Raw genomic sequence first — 20,404 nt, 5'->3', positions numbered from 1 at the left:
CGCCGCTTTTCACGTCCCTACGGGGCTCCCTGCCCCAGGGAAGGAGGTCAGAACCTCTGCCTGGAAGGCGCTTCGGTGTCATCAGGTGGCCAACCTCCGGCCACAGAGCGCCCCCCCCCTCCAAACGGCCACCTTTTTAGGGGTGTCTTCCTATATGTACCCCATTTACAGGGACTCCTGCATCATCAAGAAGGAGCTCTGCAATTTACACCTCAATTTACACCTCACACAACTCCGGGTGCCAAACACAGCTGAAAAGATGACATTTCGGGCAAAGTGTCGGTAAAATTCAAGATATTTAACCTTCACACTCTAGCCAGAGTCCTTCCCAGGGAGACCCTGTAACATCAAACAAGATGGGGCAAAAAGTACGCCCCGAGCCAGCCAGGAGTCGAACCTAGAATCTTCTGATCCGTAGTCAGACGCGTTATCCATTGCGCCACTGGCCCCGTGCTAGTTGGGTTTTCTCAGTGATACAGATCACCCATTACGCAGCTTCAACAGGTTTCCCTACATTAGTGTCGCGTTTCCGCCCCGCGCCGCGGCTCCCGCCCACGGCTCCCACGCTCCACCGTTCTCAAGCAAACGCTCTCCGCCAATCCGCAGAGTCTACGTCACGGCGCTCTTCGGCGCGCTCCAATCCGCGCGCCGGACCGCTTCTTTCGCGCTCTCTAGCGCGCGCGCTAAGGTTGTCCCCGGCCGCCTTCCGTCCGCTCGGGGTCGGGTGGGGTGGAGAGAGGGGTGGGACGACCCGGGCGCTGAGGCCGCGGAGCTGGGTGAACGGTACCGCGGTGGCCGAGGTGGCGGCGCGGGGCGGGGCGGGCGGAAAGAGGAAGAAGGAGCTAGTGGTGCACGATGGCGGCGACGACCTACGAGCGGCTGAAGCTGTGAGTCCCGCGGGCCGGAGGCCGTTGAGCGAAGGGGCCTGAGGGGCGGCGGGCGGGGCGGCAGGTGCGGGCCGCCGGTTTCGGGCAGGGCTCCTGATCCCAGGGCTGCGGGCCGGGTGTGGGAGCCCCTGGCAGTCCCCGCCCTTCTCTCCCGCCGCGGCCCGTCCGGGAGCTTGTCGGTTGCGGCCACCCGAAGGCCCCGCCGGAGTCGCCACAGGCCCGGGAGCCCGGGAATGACAGCGTCGCCGGCCTTTCTTCGCCCTGCTCGGCCTCGGCGCCCACGGCGGGAGAGCGAAGCTGCAGACCGGCTTCCAGCGAGAAGGGGTCGGCGTTGCGATGCGGCAAGCTCGGGGCGCGCTCCTCCCCACCCACTTTGTTTGAGAGGTGGCGGCTAAATTTATCTTTATTGCTTAGCAGAGGAAAAGAGAAGTTTGTTGTTGTGGGTTTTTGTTTTTTTTCTTCTTGTGTAATGAACCCATAACAACACATTAGAGTCCACACACAAATCGACATACCTTATCTGGGCACCAAAGCCTGCCTGACCAGCCTTTAGGATGCAGAAAAGAAGAACAGTCAATACTCTTGAGATCCTCAAGGATTTACTTGGTTTTAAGTATTATACAGCTCAAGCACAAAACAGGTTAAGTTCCTGTTGACAGCCAGAGGCCATTCTCGAGAATTTTGGCACTGCAGATTGACTTTTCCTTAAAGCCAAGTTCTTGAGACTTTGAGAAATAGGCTCTGGTTGTTAGGGTTGTAAATTAAGTATTTGTAGGCTTTTTTGGCTTGTCCTGAATAAATAAAAACGTGCGTTTCTTTTAAAATTACCATCAGCCCCTTGGTTTTCTTGTCTCTGAATAACTTTGTTCTACTTTGGTTTGATACTTTACCTCTAGACTGAAAGGCCAGTTGCCCTAGTCTGAGGATGCCTTGGCCTCAGAAGCAAATGTAATTTTGGGGGAAGCTTACCTATCCCTAAATGAGCTAATATACCTTGGGATTTAGGCAGAGGTATCATATTTCCTTTGTAGGGATATGAGGACATCAAAATGTGGTTTGGGCACTTCCTGTGCTCTCTGGAACCTCAAACTCACTTAACTTTCTGGAAGGTTCAATTTAAAGTTCGGGTGCAAAATTGGGAGTGAGGTCATCTACTTGAAATGAAATGTGTTGCAGAAAAGATTATTATTTTTTCCTTAGCCCACTCCTTTGCCACTTTTCTGTAGCCCCAGCTGCGCACTTCCCTCCACATTCCCTCCACCCTTGCCAGCTTTCCTTTTTCTCTCCCTGTTCCCCTCTGCAAGGTGATCACCTTGTTGGTGAATGAATCCTGCAAAATGTCTTTGACGAGGGTACTGGCTGGGCCAGTGTCACGTGTGCTCTGCTGGCTAATTAGGTTATTGTTGACTATCTGATAGTCACTGAAGGGTTTAATATGATCCTACACCAGGTCTCAAATGTGTTTAAGCAATATGGAGCCTTGGCTCGATGCAGCTCAGTGTTAGGTTATGGAATGCAGTTGAATTTTCCTGTGGCAAAGATTGAATGGGATGGAGAACTTGAGAATTCTGATGATTTCTTTTATGTTGCTAAGGACTCACTAAATTCATCAGTCCAAACCTTAAAAGAAGAAAAGAAAAGAAAAAAGAAAAGAAAAGAAAAAAAGCTCTGTATCCATACAAGAGAAAAGAAATTTGGCCCTTAAGTGGTGGGGATGATGGTTTTCTATTGATTTTTGTAGAAGTGGAGACTATGAATTTGAGAAAGTAAATCTGGGGTCATGTGAAAGTCAGTCTCAAATTTGCAGCCCTTAACTTCATTCCACCGAGAGAAGTTTTGAGTCCCAGTGTGTATTGAAGATCTGACTTTTCTATAATGTTGTTTTACTTACCAAGAATTTTGTGAGTTGGAATCTCTCTTTGGCTGTTCCTGCTCTGAGGCGTGCTGTTCAAGGTTCTTGAAGTGGCCTCTGACCTAAGGGGTGTTCTTTTTTAGATGCATTTGGACATGGCAGTAGTTTCTGACCCATGTAAGAATTAGTAGGACAAAACAGCCATTTTTTAAAACGTGCCTAGAGATGTTTTAAGAGAGAGGCATACAAGAGATAGTTTGATCATTTATTACAAAACTGCTGCTACTACTGAGTTTGTCACAATATTGAAGTGCTTGGGATGTTAAATCATAATATGTTCTACCTTGTGTCACCCATGTGCAGTCCGTTTCTGTCCTGCTGTGAAGTTCACCTTCCTCATTATTGCCAAGATTTTATCAGCTGCTCTCTTGCTAACAGTCTCTGGTTCTATCTTGCTGATAGGACTGAGCCCACGTTTCTTAGTCATCTGGATTCCAGCCTCTTCCTAAGCTAACCCTTAACCTTATTTCGCCTAACTGCTCAGTGCATTTTTTCCTCTTTTCACCGACGGGGCCACCCTCTTTTAGCCTCAAGCTTGGGCTTCTTTTATTTTGATCCTTCTACCAAAATGCCTTCTTCTCTCCCGTCTTTACATGCTAATCACAGTCATGGATCCATGGTAGAGCTGAGAGATGCAGACGTTTTTGATCAGAAGAGCCTTGGATTCAGATCCTGACCTTGTTACTTGCTTTGTGTCACGGCCATGATACTTAATCTCTGAATCAAATGAAAACGGTCCTACTTCACAGGATTATTATAACGATTGAAAGAGAGTGTAAATGAGATACCCAGTGTAATTTACAGAGACTCACTTTCTCTGAGAAGACTTTTCCCCACATCTTTCCCTTCACTGAGCTCCCAGAAGAGTCTACTGTCACAGGAACTGGACACCAGACGTCTGTCTGGCTTGCACATTCTTTCTCTTAGAATTGATGTGCAGTGTATTTATTACCTCATAGACAAGAAGACTGAAAGTAGAAAGATCAATCAATAGCACTGTTTGCCTTTTTTTCCCCAATGTTATTTATTTGAGAGATTACGAGAGAGCGGCACATGCGCATATGCAGGGGAGTGCAGGGGAGGGTCAGAGCAGATGGAGAGAGAAACTTCAGCAGTCTGTGCTGAGCATAGAGCCCGATGTGGGGCTCAGTCTCCTGACTGTGAAATCAGGACCTGAGCTGAAACCAAGAGTCAGACGCTAACTGACTGCACCACCTGGGTGTCCCCCCTCCCTTTTTAAGTGGGCTTCGCGGGGAGCCCAGTGTGGTACTTGAACTCACAACCTTGAGATCGAGAGCTGAGCTGAGATCAAGAGTCGGACGCTTAAGCCGCTGAGCCGCCCAGGCGTCCCTCCATAGCACTGTTTGAACTGACTTTGCCACCTAGAAATGATGAAATCATTATAGTGCATATGCTTTGGTTCTCTTACTAGATTGCAAATATGTCGAACATATTCAAAACACCTTAGCGCTGATTTCTTCTCTACTCCTCCTCAGTACCTCGCATAAAGCCTTGTGCAGAGAGATCCTCAGTGAATCACCTAAGTAAATGAACTTTCCAGTGTAGAGATACCCCAGCATTTCGAAATGAAACACTCAGGGCTACTTTGGAATGTATTCTTTTGAAGTAGCAGCAGCTTAGGTCACTCTGTGTATATGATTGTCTTTCCAATGCCTCAGTGAAGTCATAGGTTGATGTATGTCCTCCATCATTGTTGAAGATGGAAATAATTGCCCTTGGCCCCACAGTCAGGTCACACAGCCAAGCCATGGCAGGACTGGCCTTGGAACACAGCAGGCCCAGAGTCCAGAGATCTTTCCATTACACTGCATTATTCAAATTGCCTTTTTTTCTTATCAGATTGCTTTCACCTTAGTCCTTGGATGTGCCTGGTATAGGAGTGAGTCACTTACATTTGAAAATAGTTGACATGTCCATATGGATTTTTAATATGGAAAACAGTGTTGAGATGTTCAGAATTTAAAATGCTTTTAAAACATCCAGACAGTTCTAAATAATCTATTTTGTGACTCCTTTTTCCTTTTTAAGTTAGTTGTGTAAAGCGTCGATAATGTCAGACAATGATAAATTTGAAATCATGAAACAGTTACAACAGAAATCCATTGTTGGAAACATTTAAAGGACCCCTGCCTTTAAAAGGTCCGCTGAAATAGGTGTAAGACGGGAAATCCGTTAGAAAGTGAATTAGGCTGCAGCTTGCCTCCAAAGAAGCATTGTTCCCTCTGTTAGGAAGTCCCCTGTCTTTGTAAAAGGTGGCCATAGCTGTGAGGTCAGCGGGACAGCTGTGATGCAGCCCTGTCCAGATGTAAACTGAGTCACGCGGGGATGAAGACCTATGTGGTCTGTCCAGTACAAGCAGCAGTCAGCTTATTCACTCATGGAGGGAAGGGAAGGGTATAAATGCGGGCACACACACGCAGCGTTTATATCCAAGGTGTTTGCTGGCTGGAGAGTCTAGGTTAGTGCCGGGCTGCATCAGATCGTTTGCTGCGCTTGTTTTAAATGCATATTCCAGAGCCTCACATGAGGCCTAGTGAGTGAAAAATCTCTCAAGGTGGGGCCTGGGAATCTCCATGTTTAACTAGGAGTCCCTGTGGTTCTTAGCACTCTACAGCCTGAGAACCAAAGCATGCTGGGATGGTAGGACAGCATTCTTTGGAGCGCTTGGGGACCCTGGAAGGTTTTGCTGTGCATTAGAGCTTCAGATGAGGTGGCAGTCAGACTTGGTGCTGTGAAAGAGTCTGAGTTTTGGAGGTAATGGGTTTTAGGATGTGCAGAGAATAGGAAGTAGGTGGGACCTCAGGGTTTTGAGGAAGAAGATGGAGTTAAAGCGCATTAGCTTCCTGAAAACATCAACTGTTTGGGATTGGGTTGCGCTCCAGGGTTGTGCGGGATGAACGTGGGCTGTAAGAAATGTACCCTAGCAATGGCTCCATGAGGCGGGAACCCCTGGGACTCAGAGGGTGGATGGATGAGGGGTGGTGGGAGCACCTTCTGGGTATAGGCGTAGGGGGCTCAGAGGAGCCTTTACTGTCGGGGTTTTTACTTTTTGCTAGCCAGGTCTAGTAAAATGTTATTCCTGTATGTTTTGAATCAGAGATAGGAGAGGTTTGATTATTAAGACTTCGATTTAATTCTTATGTAAGATTTTTGAGGATATATGTTTTTGCTAGAGTTTTGTGACTCTAGCAAAAACTCTATTCCTCCTCCCCCTAGTCCCCAGCAGCCACCATTGTACTTTCTATCTCTGTGAATTTGACTTCTCTAAGTCCGTCATAGAAGTTGAATCATCCAGTATTTGTCCCTTTGGGACTGGCTTATTTCCACTTAGCATAATGTACTCAGAATTCATGCATGTTATAGTATAGGTCAGAATTTCCTTTTTAAGGCTGAATAATGCTCCATTTTATGTATATACTGCATTTTGCTCACCCGTTCACCCGTCGGTGGGCGCTTAGGTCACTTCCACCTTTTTGGCTGTTGTGAATGATACTACCGTGAGCATGGATGCATAAATCTCTCTTTGAGACCTCACTTTCAATTCTTTTGACCATGTACCCGGAGGTGGAATTTCTGGATCATACGGTCATTCTATTTTTAATTTTATTGAGGAACCACCACGCTGTTTTCTTGCAGCAGCTATACCATTTTGTATCCCCACCAACAGTGCCCAGCGTTCCAGTTTCTCTACATCCTCACCAACACTCATTATTCTCTGTTTGTTTTTCATAATAGCCCTTGTAATGGGTGTGAGGTCAGCAAATAGTAATATTTTTGGAGTGGGTTAAATTTGCTCTTGGGATGGGACAGGATTTTGAAGAGGTTAGTTGTTGCCTAGAGATGTAAATGTTACATGAGGGAAAAAAGGGATGTTTTTAGACGCTAGAAAATCATATTGCCAAGCCCGAAAAAGAATATTTTATGTTTATGATGTAATTAAATATATTGCTTTTCTTAAAATTTGACAAGGGTACTTTTTAAAAAGCACTCTTAAGAGCTAGTGAATCCCAGGTGGCTATAAGATTAAATGCATTTCTATTAAGTGTAATAGAATTTCCTGCATTGAGTTTAACTCCTAGTCCTCTGAATTTTCTTTTTTATCTCATACTTGGTCAGCAGTCTGTAAAAGCGAAATAGTCAACCAAATGAAAGCAGTCAGAGTAGGAAGTAATTGTTATTTAAGTATTCTGCTATTCCAGAATATGTGTCCTCTTAACAGAAAGCAGAATCCAGGGTTGAGAGAAATGGGGCAGTAGTCTTGTCCGTTGGAGTTCATGGTTCATGCCTGTTGGATTCAGACAACCTCTCCAGATAGCTTACACAGGACCAGAGCTCTTTTTACTGTCCAGTATTACTTTGAACTTCAGAGATTGATATCAACAGCATAGTTAATGACCAGATAATCTTCTTGGATGGAACCTCCTTGTCTTAACCTCTAAAATCTATTTCATAAAGAAAGTAATGTGAGAGAGTTTAATAAAATGAGAGACTTTATAGCAATTAAGGGCCATTCATTGGCTATAGAGAAAGGATTTTCTCCCCGATTTTTGATTATCGTTGAGGCTTCTGTCTTGGCTTCCATGTATTTCTTATGTTGAGAATTCAGTACAGCCTGTTGACTGGTTAATTTTGAAAAGCTCCAGGCGGAAATTGGCACCAGTGACACTCTGTAGGCTTTCTAATCAGAGAACCACTGCTGTTCCCTCCTTGTCCTCTGTTTAGTTACACCATACCTTCCAATCCAGTTAACATTTGACCCACCAAGATCTTTCATTAGCTAGGAGAAAGGAAAACAGTTTTTAAATCCTTTTTACTCTGTCTCTGAGCCAAAGAAAACATTAGTTAAGGGCCATAGAAAAACCCAACTTAATGTAGATATTTGCTGACTATGTTATATTTTCTAAGAATAGTTACTGAGCTTCCTCTGTCTTCTTGGGTGAGAAAGACCAAGGAGAATGGATAAGCAGAGTCCTTGTCTACAGAGACCTGGTAGGCTATTTGGTGAAGCTCCCCAAACAAAAGTAACAGTAAGACCATGCACCCCAGCAACAGTTACACCACTGGGTGGTTTACTCTAGTGTTTCTGATGGTAAGTGCTAGAGAGCTGACGTTAATTTCACTAGCTTTTGAAAGGAAACCTGGGGAGCGTAAAACTTACAGAATACAATTTACTGGATAAAGTGTATATACTTCAGGTCAGTATTACGGGCGATTAAAGAGTGGTGGGGAGAGGAAGACAGCAAAGGGATGTGTAGCTGTCTCTGAGTTGAGATGACACCTGCTGTGATCCTTAGTGGGATTCTGAGTCATCGCTTAGCAAGACTCTTCTTAGAAATGTTGATTAGCTGGCAGTCACTCTTGTGTCTTCACTGCTCTGGTTCTTAAGCTGTTTTCAATAGTGTTATCAGAATGGGCTGGTGGCAGCACCGGCAACTCTGATTCTAGCAGCATCTCTCTGAGAGGCAAGATCCAACACCTGTCCTAGAGCCTTTGTTGGGCTAGAACTCCGATTCCATGATTACGCTTATTTTTGTTTCTGTTATTTTAACACATTATTTATTTATAAAAGTTTTTGTTTGTTTATTAGAGAGAGTGAGTGAGAGAGCACGGGGTTAGGGGGAAAGAGAAGTAGACTCCCCACTGAGCCAGGCCGATCCCTGGACCCTGAAATCTTGACCTGAGCTGAAAGAAGACGCTTAACTGACTGAACCACCCAGGCGCCCCTTAGCACATTTTTAAAACTTATTTTTATTTTAATATAATACCCGTATATGGTTTAAAAGTCAGCAGTACACAGAGCTTATAATAAAAGAGAGTACGGTTCTGCACTCCTGATTCCCACTGTCTAGGGACATCGACTTTCAACTTTTTAAGCAACTTCTTCTGGTATTTTACTCCACATTTCTTTCTTTCTTTCCTTTCTTTTTGTTTTAAAGATTTTATTTTTTAAGTCATCTCTGTACCCGGCGTGGGGCTTGAACTTACAACCTGAGATCTAGAGTCATAGGCCTCCAACCACTGAGCCAGCCAGATGCCCCGTTAACTCCACATTTCTGAACAGCATGCTTGTACTGCTGTTTCCTGAATTTTTTTGTTTTAGTTATCTGATGACTTCCTACTTCTGAGGATGAGAATTTGGTTTTTATACATCTCCCTCTTTTCCTCCCTTCTCCTCTCATTATATTTATAGTAAGATATTCAGTGTTCACGTGGCTGTGCTCACGTAGATATGGTTCAAGTGAATCAGTGTATATTTCCTCATAAAATGTTTTGCTTTTCCTGGAACTGAAAAGTGCCTTGTTTCTTTTTATTTGCATGACTTAAAAAAAAATGTGCCTGTTGCTAAATGAATCTTCATTCTCTGTGATAGCAGGAAAATTCCTCTCAAACATGTTGGGTAACTATGAATTTATTTTCTTCTCTGAGATTTACTTCTGGGAGCCCCGTACCCCCTGCTTTAATCCGTACTGGGTTTTCTTTAGGCCTGTCGCATAGCTGGGGCCCCGGACAATATCTTCGTCAGGAAAATTTCTTTCACCTCTGTTCTGTTTTGGATTCTCAGTCTACCTCTTGATTTATTCCATTTTGGTGAAACAGACTTTTCCTTCTTTCTAAGAAAGGTATCTTTTGAGATGTCGTACATCTGAAGGTGTTTTCATTCTGTCCTCACACTTGTTTGATAGTGTGGTTAAGTATAGAATTCTCAGTTAGAAATTATTATCCGTAGAATTTTAAAGACCTGCTGTTGAATCGTGCAGTGTGTTGTTGCTGGGCAATCCAGTAGTGTGACTGTTGAACATTTCAAGGCTTCTTTCTCTCTTATTTTTATTTTTTTCTGGAAACTTTAGGATTGTCTTTGTATGGTGTTTTGAAGTTTAATGCTTGATGCGCCTCTGTGTGTGTGTGTGTGTGTGTGTGTGTGTGTGTGTGTGTGTGTGTGTTTTCTGTTCTTGTTCTTGTTTTTCACTGTTTCTTTGAACTGTTTCTTTCCTTTTTTCTTTTGTGCTCTTTTGGAATTCCTGCTAAATTTATGTTGAATATCCTGGATCAGTCTCCTCTCTCTATCCCCCTCCCTCCCCTGCTCCTTCCCCCTTTCCCCTACTCCCCCCACTTCCTTCCTGTGCTTTCCTGTTTTACAGCTCTTATCTTTTTATTCTGTTCTCATGGAGGGTTCTTCCAGTCTTCCTGTTGAATGGCCAAGTAACTATTTCTGCTCTCAGTCCGAGAATATATTCTTGCTTTCTGAGTGTGCTTTTCTTGTTCTTATTTCGTGAATGCAATGTCTTGTCTCTGAGGCCATCAATTATAAATGTGTTTTGAGGTTGTAGTCCGTTCTCGGCATAGTTTGTTTATCCAGAGTTATTTTTCTGTTTGTTTTGGACTCTTTTTTATGTGATGGAACCTTTCCTAGTATCTGGTGATCCTTGCTTGTCATTTCATGTTGAAGAAGGAGGCACTAAAAATTGATTGGAGGGTCTGCTTGTGGGTCAGGACTTACCAGTTGGTGGCCTTCGCTGTAGAGTGATTGCACAGGAACTCAACTCTTTCGTGTTGGGGGGGGTGCTAAAGGTCAGCAGTCGCTTTCAGGACAACAAGTTTCTTCAGAGACACTATTTGAAACTCCTGTGAGGCTCAGGGAGAGGGATATGTGAGCTGGGCTGCCAGCATTCTGGGAATCTGGCAGAGGAAGAGGGTTGAATGAGTTTTCCAGTCTCTAAGTAGACCTTTGTCTCCCGGCTACACTTGGCTCTCTCACCCCGGTCCTCAGCTGTGCCTGATGTCTGGAGGCCAGAGAGCATCTTCTGTTGAACTGTTCTAAGCATTAAATCCCAGGGTCAGTAGGACAGGTGCCTGCGTAGGTTTGGGTGGGGATCTGAGCAGCTTACACAGACTGTGAGCCACCTCACTTGTACCCCAGTCCTTATTACCTTTTCCTTCTGGTTCTGGAGGCTTTTCAGCATTCTGCTGCTGGAATCTGCTTGCTTTGTTGGCTCTCACCCTACCCTCTCACCCTACTGGCGATGAGTCTCTGTGGTGACTTAGTGAGTTAGCCCATTTCCAAGTACTGTCCCTCGTCTAAGCCTGCATTAGAATGGCCAGTGGCTGCCCCATGCGCTGCACCCACCTGTTGGTACCGGTACCCCAGATTCCATGTTCCGAAAGAGTATCAGGGCTTTTTTTAATGGATGGTGTTCACTCTTGGAAATTCATTTCATTCTACTTCAGTTAAAATTTTAATTTGTTGATCTTCTCATGTCAAATGTGTCTGTCTATACTAGAAGTGTTATAGATGGTATTTTTCATCTTCTTATAAAAGAAATTTCAGTTTCTAACTTCATAATTTTCAAGACTCTAAGGACTTAGTGAAGTCACTAGTTTTGTGATCTCAGGAATGTGACAATTAGTAAAGGCTTAGTTTTATAGCTCTCTACTTTTTTTGTATATGATTAAAAGTCTTAATCCAAGATGTATGTATTTTATCAGTGTTCCCACACCTTTCCACATCAGTTTTAAGTTTAAATGCCAAATAGGGAAAAACTTTAATTGCTTATAATAAGGATACTTTTTATTTCATAGGTATTTTAAAACTTTTGTTTATTTTATTTTATGTTTAGAGAGAGAGTAGGTAGGGGTAGAGAGGCGGTTAGGGGCAGTGGAAGAGGGAGAGAGAAAGGGAGGGAGAATCTTAAGCAGGGTCCATGCTCAGCGCCTAGCCTGACGTGGGGTTCGATCTCACAACCTTGAGAGATCATGACCTGAGCTGAAATCAAGAGTCAGAAGCTTAAATGACTGAGCCACCCAGGTGCCCCTAACCTTTTATTTTTTAAAGTAATCTCTATACCCAATATGGGGCTCAAACTCATGACCCTGAGATCAAGAGTTGCATGCTCTACCAACTGAGCCAGCCAGGCACCCCCGTTCCATATATATTTTCGAAAGGATATATATGTGCACATCTTATATAACTTTATATAAAGTTATATATATGTAAATATTAATATCAGACTTTTCTACTCTTATAAACACTGGATTTTACAATGAATACTTTATCAGTACCTGAAAGCTATCTGTTAGGATACACACCACAACTTGTGTATGGAAGCAAGTGTGACTTTTCAGTTGATTGATTTCATTCAAATAATTTATTTTCATTATAGAAGTTTTGCAAGTGAGAAGCTTAAATGCATTTGTATAGATAAAGGTAGTTGGGGCTCCTGGGAGGCTCAGTCGGTTGGGTGTCTCCTTTTGGTTCAGGTCCCAGGGTCCTGGGATCAAGCCCCATGTGGGGCTCCCTGGTCAGCAGGGAGTCTGCTTCTCCCTCTCCCTCTGCCCCTCCCCGTGCTTATGTGCTCGCTCACTCTCTCTCAAATAAATAAAATCTTCAAAAAAAAAAAAAAGCGATAAAGTGTAAGAGGGTGAGCCACTGAGGGAAAACAATGTGCTTTTTTCTGTCGGCTCTTTGTTGAGCTGCAAGCTCTGTGTTTTGTGCGTTGTATTAAAAAGTGGAGGAATTTGATTTCTGAGATTGTATGTTGATTAGTCATCTTTTGGTATGAAAAGTAACATGGGTTATTAAAGAAGTGAACACCATTCATGTGGAGAATTGTGCCAACTCTGTCCCCCCAAATACAGCTATGGACGGAGAGGAGCATAGGCCCCTGAGCAAGATAAGAACATAGATACAGTAACACCCAGGGACTTCACACGGTGGTCACAATTGTGTCGCCCTCCTCAGGCCTTGTTTGAGATGTAAAACTGAAACACTTGAGTAGGAGAGACTCAAGAGACTGAAAACAGCACAGGAGTTAAAAAATAGAACCCACAGTGGTCTGAGGTCATTCAGTAAAGTAATAATGCCGCCATTTCTCAGAGTCTCTTCTTGATGCTGGACATGTCGCATGTGTTCTGCCACCCATCTCTCATGGAGAGAGCTGAGCCCAGAAGTTCGTTGGTTTGTTCCGGGACTCATGGGGCTGAGCTTCAAACCAGCACTGTAAGAGTTTAAAAAGCTATAACCTCTCCAGCATGCTCTATTACTAGAATTTGAAGACACCATCATCTTTTCATGGGATGGCACAGAGACTGGTGTGTTCAGGATAGACCCTAGTCAGTCAAGAAAACATGGTTCCTTATATCGAGATTAATGAGGAGAGGCATTGGTTTAATAACATTTAAATTACAGACTTTTCCATTAAAAGTGGTTTAAAAAAGTTTTATCACTTAGAGCCCCAAACACCAGGTATCAAAAAATTCCATTGAGGGAAGCATCTCATTGCTTAGTGTCGGGAAGATACTGTAACTGTGGATTGGGTTTTGGCGAGGGATTAGTGTGAAGGTAGTTCATTCTCAGGGGATTTGATCACAGGTAGTTTTCTGTTGCTTCTGTACCAGATGACCATAAACTGAGGGGCTTAGAACAAGACAGCTGTATTATCGTAGCGCTTCTGCAGGTCAGAAGTCCAACACGGGTCTCAGTGGGCTGAAATCAGGGTATCAGCAGGGCTGCCTTCTCCACGGGACGCTGGGGGAAGAGTCCTCTTACAAGCTCATTCAGGGTGTTGGCCAAATACAGTTCCTGTGGTTGTGGGACTGAGGTCCCTGTTTCCTTGCTGGCTGTCAGCCATGGGGCCACTCTTAGATTCTAGAAACCTCTCTCCTGTCCTTGCATGTGGCCCCAACATCTCAGGAGCCGTCAGCAGCTTATCAAATCCGTCTTATGCCCGAAATTTCTCATTCCCCTTCTGCTGTACCTCTGACTGGCTCTTCTTTCCTCTTTCTGCTTTTATGGGCTCCTGTGATTCCATTGGGCCCAGCCCGACTACCCAAACTATTCCTGTTTTAAGGTCAGTTCATTCGTAACCTTAATTCCATCCGCAGGGCAGTGCCTGGGTTGAATGAGTAATCAGGAGATGGGAGTCTTGGGGAGACATCTTTAGAATGCGGTCTACCACAGTTACTTCTATGATACACTTTAATTTCTAGCATATTCTCTCTGTGGTTTAATTGTTCAAACTCTTATCTTTAAATATTTAAAAAAATATTTGTTTATTTGAGAGAGACAGCGTGAGCAGAGAGAGGGAGAAGCAGACACTGAGCTGAGCAGGGAGCCCGATGCGGGGCTCAGTCCCAGAACCCTGGGATCATGACCTGAACCGAAGGCAGACGCTTAACCGCCTGAGCCACTCAGGTGCCCCTAATTGTTCAAACTTTTAACTATGCAAAGTAAAAATGAGTGCTGGAAGAAGTAGCAAGGTATGACCAGTATTTCATCCTGGTTTCTTAAAACTAACATTGTCTTTTGTACCAAAAATTTTTTTCTTGTTATAGAGTCATATTTACAAATAAATCAAGAAAGACATTCATTCATAATTTTTATTCACATTCTGTATTATTCTGGAATATTTGTTTTGATAAATCAGAGCTCTGTTTTATGTGGTCTTGATCTTTGGGGATATATATTTAGAAGATATATATAGTTTGATTCCAGTATCTTCCTATCAACACCACATTGTTCAGAGGTGGTCCATGTGGCAAAGATATCAGAACCTTCCTTCCATTGTATTATTTCTTTAAAGCGTGAATTAAATTAAATAACTTTTCTCGTCCTGTCTTGAAAATTTGCAACTTTTCTCCCTTCTTCTCTGTTAAAGAATGTTTTTGTCAATGAGAAAGAGTTACCACACCTATGAGGCAGACCTGTTATTCTTTGCAAAAGTCCTTCATAAATGCTCATTTAATACCCGTTGTCTGTGAGGTAGTTAGGGTTAAGCATTTTCATCCCCAGGCTTAATAAAGGGCTGAGATTGTGGGGTATACCCATCAGGTGGGGGCTGGCAGTGGGGGACAGTGGAAGAATTCACACAAGGCGGAACAAAAGAGATAGAAGTTTACTGAATACACCTCAGGGAAGCTGCGGACAGGACAGCAGAGGAGAGGCTGTTTGCCACAAGGCAGGGGTGAGGGTGGAGTGAGGGACCATGGGGACATCACTGCCTGGTTGTAAGTAGCTCGCTGGTTAGTAAGGCCCGATGGCTATTTCACGGTGGGTCGTTTAATAAACCTGTTGCATTGCCTCTGCTTTCAGCTTGGTGGTCGATGTGAGCCCCTTTGCCTTGCTCAGGTTCCAAGCCTCTTGCCTGAATGTGGCCCTTTATCTCTACCCTTCCCCCCCCAAGATACATGTTGGCAATCATCCTCCAAGCATATGACCCACCAATACACATCTGAAGGGTCTCATGCCTGAGGTCTCATACCTTTCCCAGCAATAGCTAGCCCCCTTGGGATCCTGGAACCTGTTGCCAAAATACCTGGGAGACTTACACTCTCCCTAACCCCCTCCCAACTTGAAAGTGTATCATGGGCCACTCCTCACAACCCCAGTGCCCCTCTTTCTGCCTAGGGGTCCTGTCTCCGTGCTTTAATAAAACCACCTTTTTGCACCAAAGACATCTCAAGAATTCTTTCTTGGCGGTCGGCTTCAAACCCTAACCATCAGTTGTAATTTTCCATCTAAGCAAGGCCTCCATGTGTTTGTTGATTGACCGTGATTCTGAGTGGTTTCTTTGGCGCTACTGGGCCTAGAACAAGTCTTTGGGAGTTGACTTAACACTGAAGCCCCGTGGGTAATGGACTGCTCCTTAGCAATGCTGTAATCATGATTTTAGAAGCAAGAGAACAGAGGAGAGATTCTTTGTTATTCATTTGAACCTTTTGAAAAGAACTCCTGGAGTTTCTTCAGACATCAGAGGTGGGACAGGATGTTCTGATAGAGCACCAGCCACGGGTACTCTTTCAGGTGCTGAGCCTGTTCAAGCCTAGAAGAATGCCCTGGGGCATCTGGGCTGCGTCTGCGCAGAATGGCTTCCGCTTTGGAGACAGCACTTTTCTTTGAAAGCTTTTATAGTTTATAAAGAAGTCTTGTTTTTGAGGTCTGTTTTTTATTGAAATTTTTTTCCTCTTTGTTATTTTTCATCTCTCCCCTACGTCCCAGTCCCTAATGCTTGTGTAATGCTTCACACATGGTTAGCTTCCAGTAAATTTATTGACTCACTCTTAGCAATTTATGCTTGCACACAACATCTGCAGACAAGGACTGACATGTTGGTTTGGTTTTGTTTTGTTTTCATGATCTAAGACTAGAGATAACTACCCTAATGAGTAGGTTGTCTGCAAATTTGCTTTATTAGTTGGTTTCAGGACCTCTCACTTTAAAAAAAAATAGCTTTATTGGAGGTATATTTGGGCAGACAGTAAACGCCACATATTTCAAGTGTAGTAGTTTTACACATCTTGACGTATTTTTATACCCACAAAACCATCACCAGTCTCAAGATATTGAACGCTTCCGTCACCCTGGAAAGTTTCCTTGTGCCAGCAACCCCGCCCTCTCCCCCGCTCTGTACAAGTTAAACGTTCAACTCCCATGCGATCCGGCCATTCCACCTCCAGGTAGTCACCCAGGAGAAAAGGGGTATGTCCGCCCGAGACTTGTACAAGAATGTGCACAGGACCTTTATTCATACTGTCTCTAGCTGGAAGCAGCTCCAACCCTGATTTTACCCCCTTTATTTCTTATTTTGCAGAATGAGAAGGTTTTTTTTATCCTCATTTTTTCTATGGCATTCTAACAACATAAACAAAAATGCCCAAATGTTAAAATAGTGTATTTTATTTTATTTTTTTAAAACATTTTATTTATTTGTTTGACAGCCAGCAAGAGAGGGAACACAAGCAGGGGGAGTGGGAGAGGAAGAAGCAGGCTCCCAGCAGAGGAGCCCGATGCAGGGCTCGATCCCAGGATTCTGGGATCATGCCCTGAGCTGAGGGCAGAGGCTTAACAACTGAGCCACCCAGGCGCCCCTAAAGTAGTTTATTTTAAACAATTTCCTGAAAGCGTTTGATTTAAAATGTATTTTTTAGTATTTTTAGCTAGTATATCTTGCTTACTCAGATGTTATTCTGAGTGCCTATCAAAGATGAGCTCATTTTATCCTCAGGACAGTGCTGTTTCATGTCTGATCTGTCCCCTATTTTACGAATAAGGGAACTGAAGAACAGAGAGGATGGGTAACTTGCCTAATAAGTTCCCGCAGCACAGGTAGCCTGGTCCTATAGGCGGGGTTCCTGACTAGTGGGCTTGCTACATTCTGCACCTCGTCGAACGTAATTAGTTAATTTATTATGATTTTCTTGTGTAAGTCACACTGGTTTTAACAGCAAACCTTGTGAGCATAAAATAGTGAAAACAGTTGCCGCGAAGGCGTCAGGACAGCAAAAACATCTATTCATAGTAGTTGGGAAATCAATTTGATGTCAGATTTAAGCACTGCTGAGGCTGGTACAATAAATAGGTTTTTCTTTCTTTCTTTCTTTTTTTAGAAACCTGCGTTTCATCTGCTTGGTTATTTATAGTTTTTCATTTCTTCTTAGGCACGTCACACCTGAAAAATTTTATGTGGAAGCTTGCGATGATGGAGCGGATGACGTGCTTGTCATCGACCGCGTGTCCACAGAAGTTACCCTGTCAGGTATTTCTCAGCGGGGGGCGGGCGGAGAAGCGGCCACGAGAGACTCTCCCGCAGTTGCCGTAATTAAAATAAACGGATCGGGGGTATAGCCGTGTGCGGCTGAGTATCGTCCTACAAAATTTGAATTCCTGCCACCTCATTTGATTCTTATGCGTTCATTTTATGCTTCCTCCTTTTTTCTGAAAAGGAGGAATGATCTTGAAATTTTTGCTATTTGTCAGGACTTAAAAACATAGTTATTTCTTTATTTCTTCCTTTATCTGTACTTTAACAGGATTGGTTTTGTTGAGGTCAGTTCCTTTCTAGCTGTAAGACTTAAGGTATTTGAGGATGAGAGAGTTGTTTGAGCATTAAGTGTATGGAATTTTAATGGCTGCTTTTGTTTTTGAAAATATTCATGACTCTGAGGATAATTTAATAAATGAAAATTACATGTATACACACACACACACACACACACATACGTATCACTGACTAAAACTTGTGTTGTAGGCAAATAATGTTCCTAAGCTTTGTCTATCAATATCTTGTCTGTCTCTCCAGTTATATTTTGGTTTTGCTTCGCTGGGGTGTGAAAAACAATTTTTTTCCCCAATCATATGGAACACTGATTTCTCATTAAATGTGAAATAATTTTAGTGATAAATTAATGTACCACATGATATCACATTTAGAATTTCATATTTCATGTGTTTAAATATTCACCTCTAGACAGAGTTCTCTGTATTTTTAAGTATCGTGTTTGAGTAACCACAGAGTAGAAATTCAGTAAATGTAAATATCCTTTGAATAGATAAAGCGAAATATGAAAATATTTTGAATAGGATAGTAAAGTATAAGAAGGGGATGGCTATACATTTCTATTTTCTTAGTTATCTGGTTATTCTGGCAAGTACCGTATATAGTTTTCCTTTGCCCAAATGGAATTAGAGGTCTGTTTTAGTTTGATAATTTGGCATTTCCTGTTTCTGTTGGTTGGTGGCTGCTCTCTCAAAATAGCCAATTGGTTTTAACCAATGTTAGGGCACTTCTGAAGTCTAGTAACACTACTTCTTTAGACCGTGTTGGTACAACCTAGTGTCTTGTAAAAGCTTTAGCATGGGTGTGTTTTCAATTATTTTTGAAATTTCAGTGACATTTATTTGTAAGTAGAGATTGCAGACCCATTAGAGGTGACAGTGCTAAAGGTCACCAATAGTTTGGATGTAAAAAGGATACCAAGTAGTCATTAGTAGACACATGAAGAGATACTTTGACCCAAAGCCAGTGGTGATAAGAGGCTGACTCACTCACAGTTGCTCTGCTAGGTTTTTTTTTTTTTTTTTTTTTGCCATTGGGAATGCAGACCATTGCCAGGGAAAGAGGGATTTTTTTTTCCTTCCATGAAAAATTAATGTGTTCTTAGGAATTATCAGTTTTATTGTTATTATACTCCAATTAATGTAACTTAGAGCTCCATCAATAAATAGTACATATAAGTTTATCAGATGATCTCGGTGTCTTCAGGATTTTCTCTAAGCTTTTCCCCGCACTGCCTTTCCATTCGTCATGTTCGTTAGTTGGGGCACAGCATTGCTGAGCAGATTGAATCACTGAGAGAAACAGAAGTGAATTTCAGACCTTATTCGAAATTACTTTATTCAGAATAACAGGACTGCCTTTAAGAAACAGGACTTGTTTCAAAATGAGTTCTAGGATGGTAATTAAACTGTGAAAGAAGACTTGTAGAGCCGCATAAATCTGGGAGCTGTGAGTGAAACCGTGGAGCAGCTTTGTTCCCCTGGGGGCCTCCTCGGGCCCATGCGAGGGAAGAGAGGTGATGTCGATGTCTGTAGCAAAATCAGCTCATTTGATGGGGACTCCTACCTTCCCCACTTTGGGGCATTATCCCTAGAGTTCTACAGATGTGTTTTGTGAAACACGTTGACTTAAAGTTTAACAATTATGAAATGAACCCTATAATCAAAGATACTTTTTTATTATTAAGGGTGTTTTTGGTAAAGTCATGGTTAATGGTGGTGCCTCCCTGCACACCTGCGTTTCCTTTCTCCCTCGCCCCTTGGGTCTTGCCTCTACTTCCCACATTTGTAGAGGTGGATGGGCAGGTCTCTGTTTGCATTCCATTAGTTCCATGTTGGTATTAAATTTATACCCTCCTCCCCATTAACTTTCTAATTTTCTTAAATGGACATGGACTTAGCTTCTGGCAAGGGGTTGAATAAATTTGGTTGAAAAATGACCATGGAAGTATCCCACGATTTACTTGATGAGGATGCTGAAGCACGTTACTTTGGGCACCTTATCTAGACAGGCAGAGGTCTTGATATGTCGCATGGACATCTTTATTTTGTATTTTGCCAAAATGCAGGTCTAACACTAATGAAGGACTATTGCTTTCTTAGAACAAATCATGCATATTGATTTTGGAGTAATTACAGAAGTCAAACTAACAAATCATGCATATTGATTTTGGAGTAATTACAGAAGTCAAACTAACTCTGCTTTTATATTGGTGAGCTTTTTTCTATGTGATTTTTCTTTTTCTTTTTTTTTTTTCTTTTAAAGTCAAGAAAGATATTCCTCCTTCAGCTGTTACAAGACCAATATTTGGTATACTGGGCACAATCCATCTGGTGGCAGGTAAGAAAAATAAGATGGGCATGGGACGCCTGGGTGGTCAGTCGGTTAAACGTCTGCCTTCTGCTCAGGTCATGGTCCCTGGGTCCTGGGATTGAGCCCCGCATCAGGCTCCTTGCTCAGCACGGAGCCTGCTTCTCCCTCTGCCTGCCGCTCCCCCTGCTTGTGGGCTCGCTCTCTCTGACAAATAAATAAATTCCTAAAAAAAAAGATGGGCAAAGAAGTTAATTAAATTGGCACAGTATAAGATGAAGGCATACTTCCTGTCGTGCTTGAGGCAGTAAATCTGTAGGTTAGATATTTGTCACTAAATTTCTAGAAGTGACATACTCCAAATGACAAGCGGTTAAATCGATCAGCCTGAAGTTCTGTTGAATAAAGTTTTGTTCTTGCTTTCATTTCAACTGGAGTTGAAATCC

General features: G+C 43.0%; 1 protein-coding gene and 1 non-coding gene across 2 annotated transcripts in view; one reads left to right on the top strand and one right to left on the bottom strand.

Annotated features, from left to right (window-relative positions):
- Nucleotides 1-376: 376 nt before the first annotated feature.
- Nucleotides 377-449, bottom strand: TRNAR-ACG (transfer RNA arginine (anticodon ACG)). Its single transcript has one exon. It is a non-coding gene; the product is annotated as a tRNA-Arg (tRNA).
- A 286-nt stretch (nt 450-735) lies between these two features.
- Nucleotides 736-20,404, top strand: part of SACM1L (SAC1 like phosphatidylinositide phosphatase) — a 58,948-nt gene continuing 39,279 nt past the window's right edge. Inside the window, exons 1-3 of the mRNA XM_045778415.2 lie at nt 736-887; nt 17,251-17,348; nt 19,914-19,988. Of these exons, the coding sequence (XP_045634371.1) occupies nt 856-887; nt 17,251-17,348; nt 19,914-19,988 (205 nt within the window). The 5' untranslated portion in view covers nt 736-855. The remainder of the gene's footprint in view (nt 888-17,250; nt 17,349-19,913; nt 19,989-20,404) is intronic.

Source organism: Ursus americanus, chromosome 14 (genome assembly GCF_024610735.1).
Source record: "Ursus americanus isolate L20-20 chromosome 14, mUrsAme1.1.p, whole genome shotgun sequence".
In the NCBI taxonomy this organism is placed as follows: Eukaryota; Metazoa; Chordata; class Mammalia; order Carnivora; family Ursidae; genus Ursus; species Ursus americanus.
This window is presented reverse-complemented; position numbering and strand designations above follow the sequence as displayed.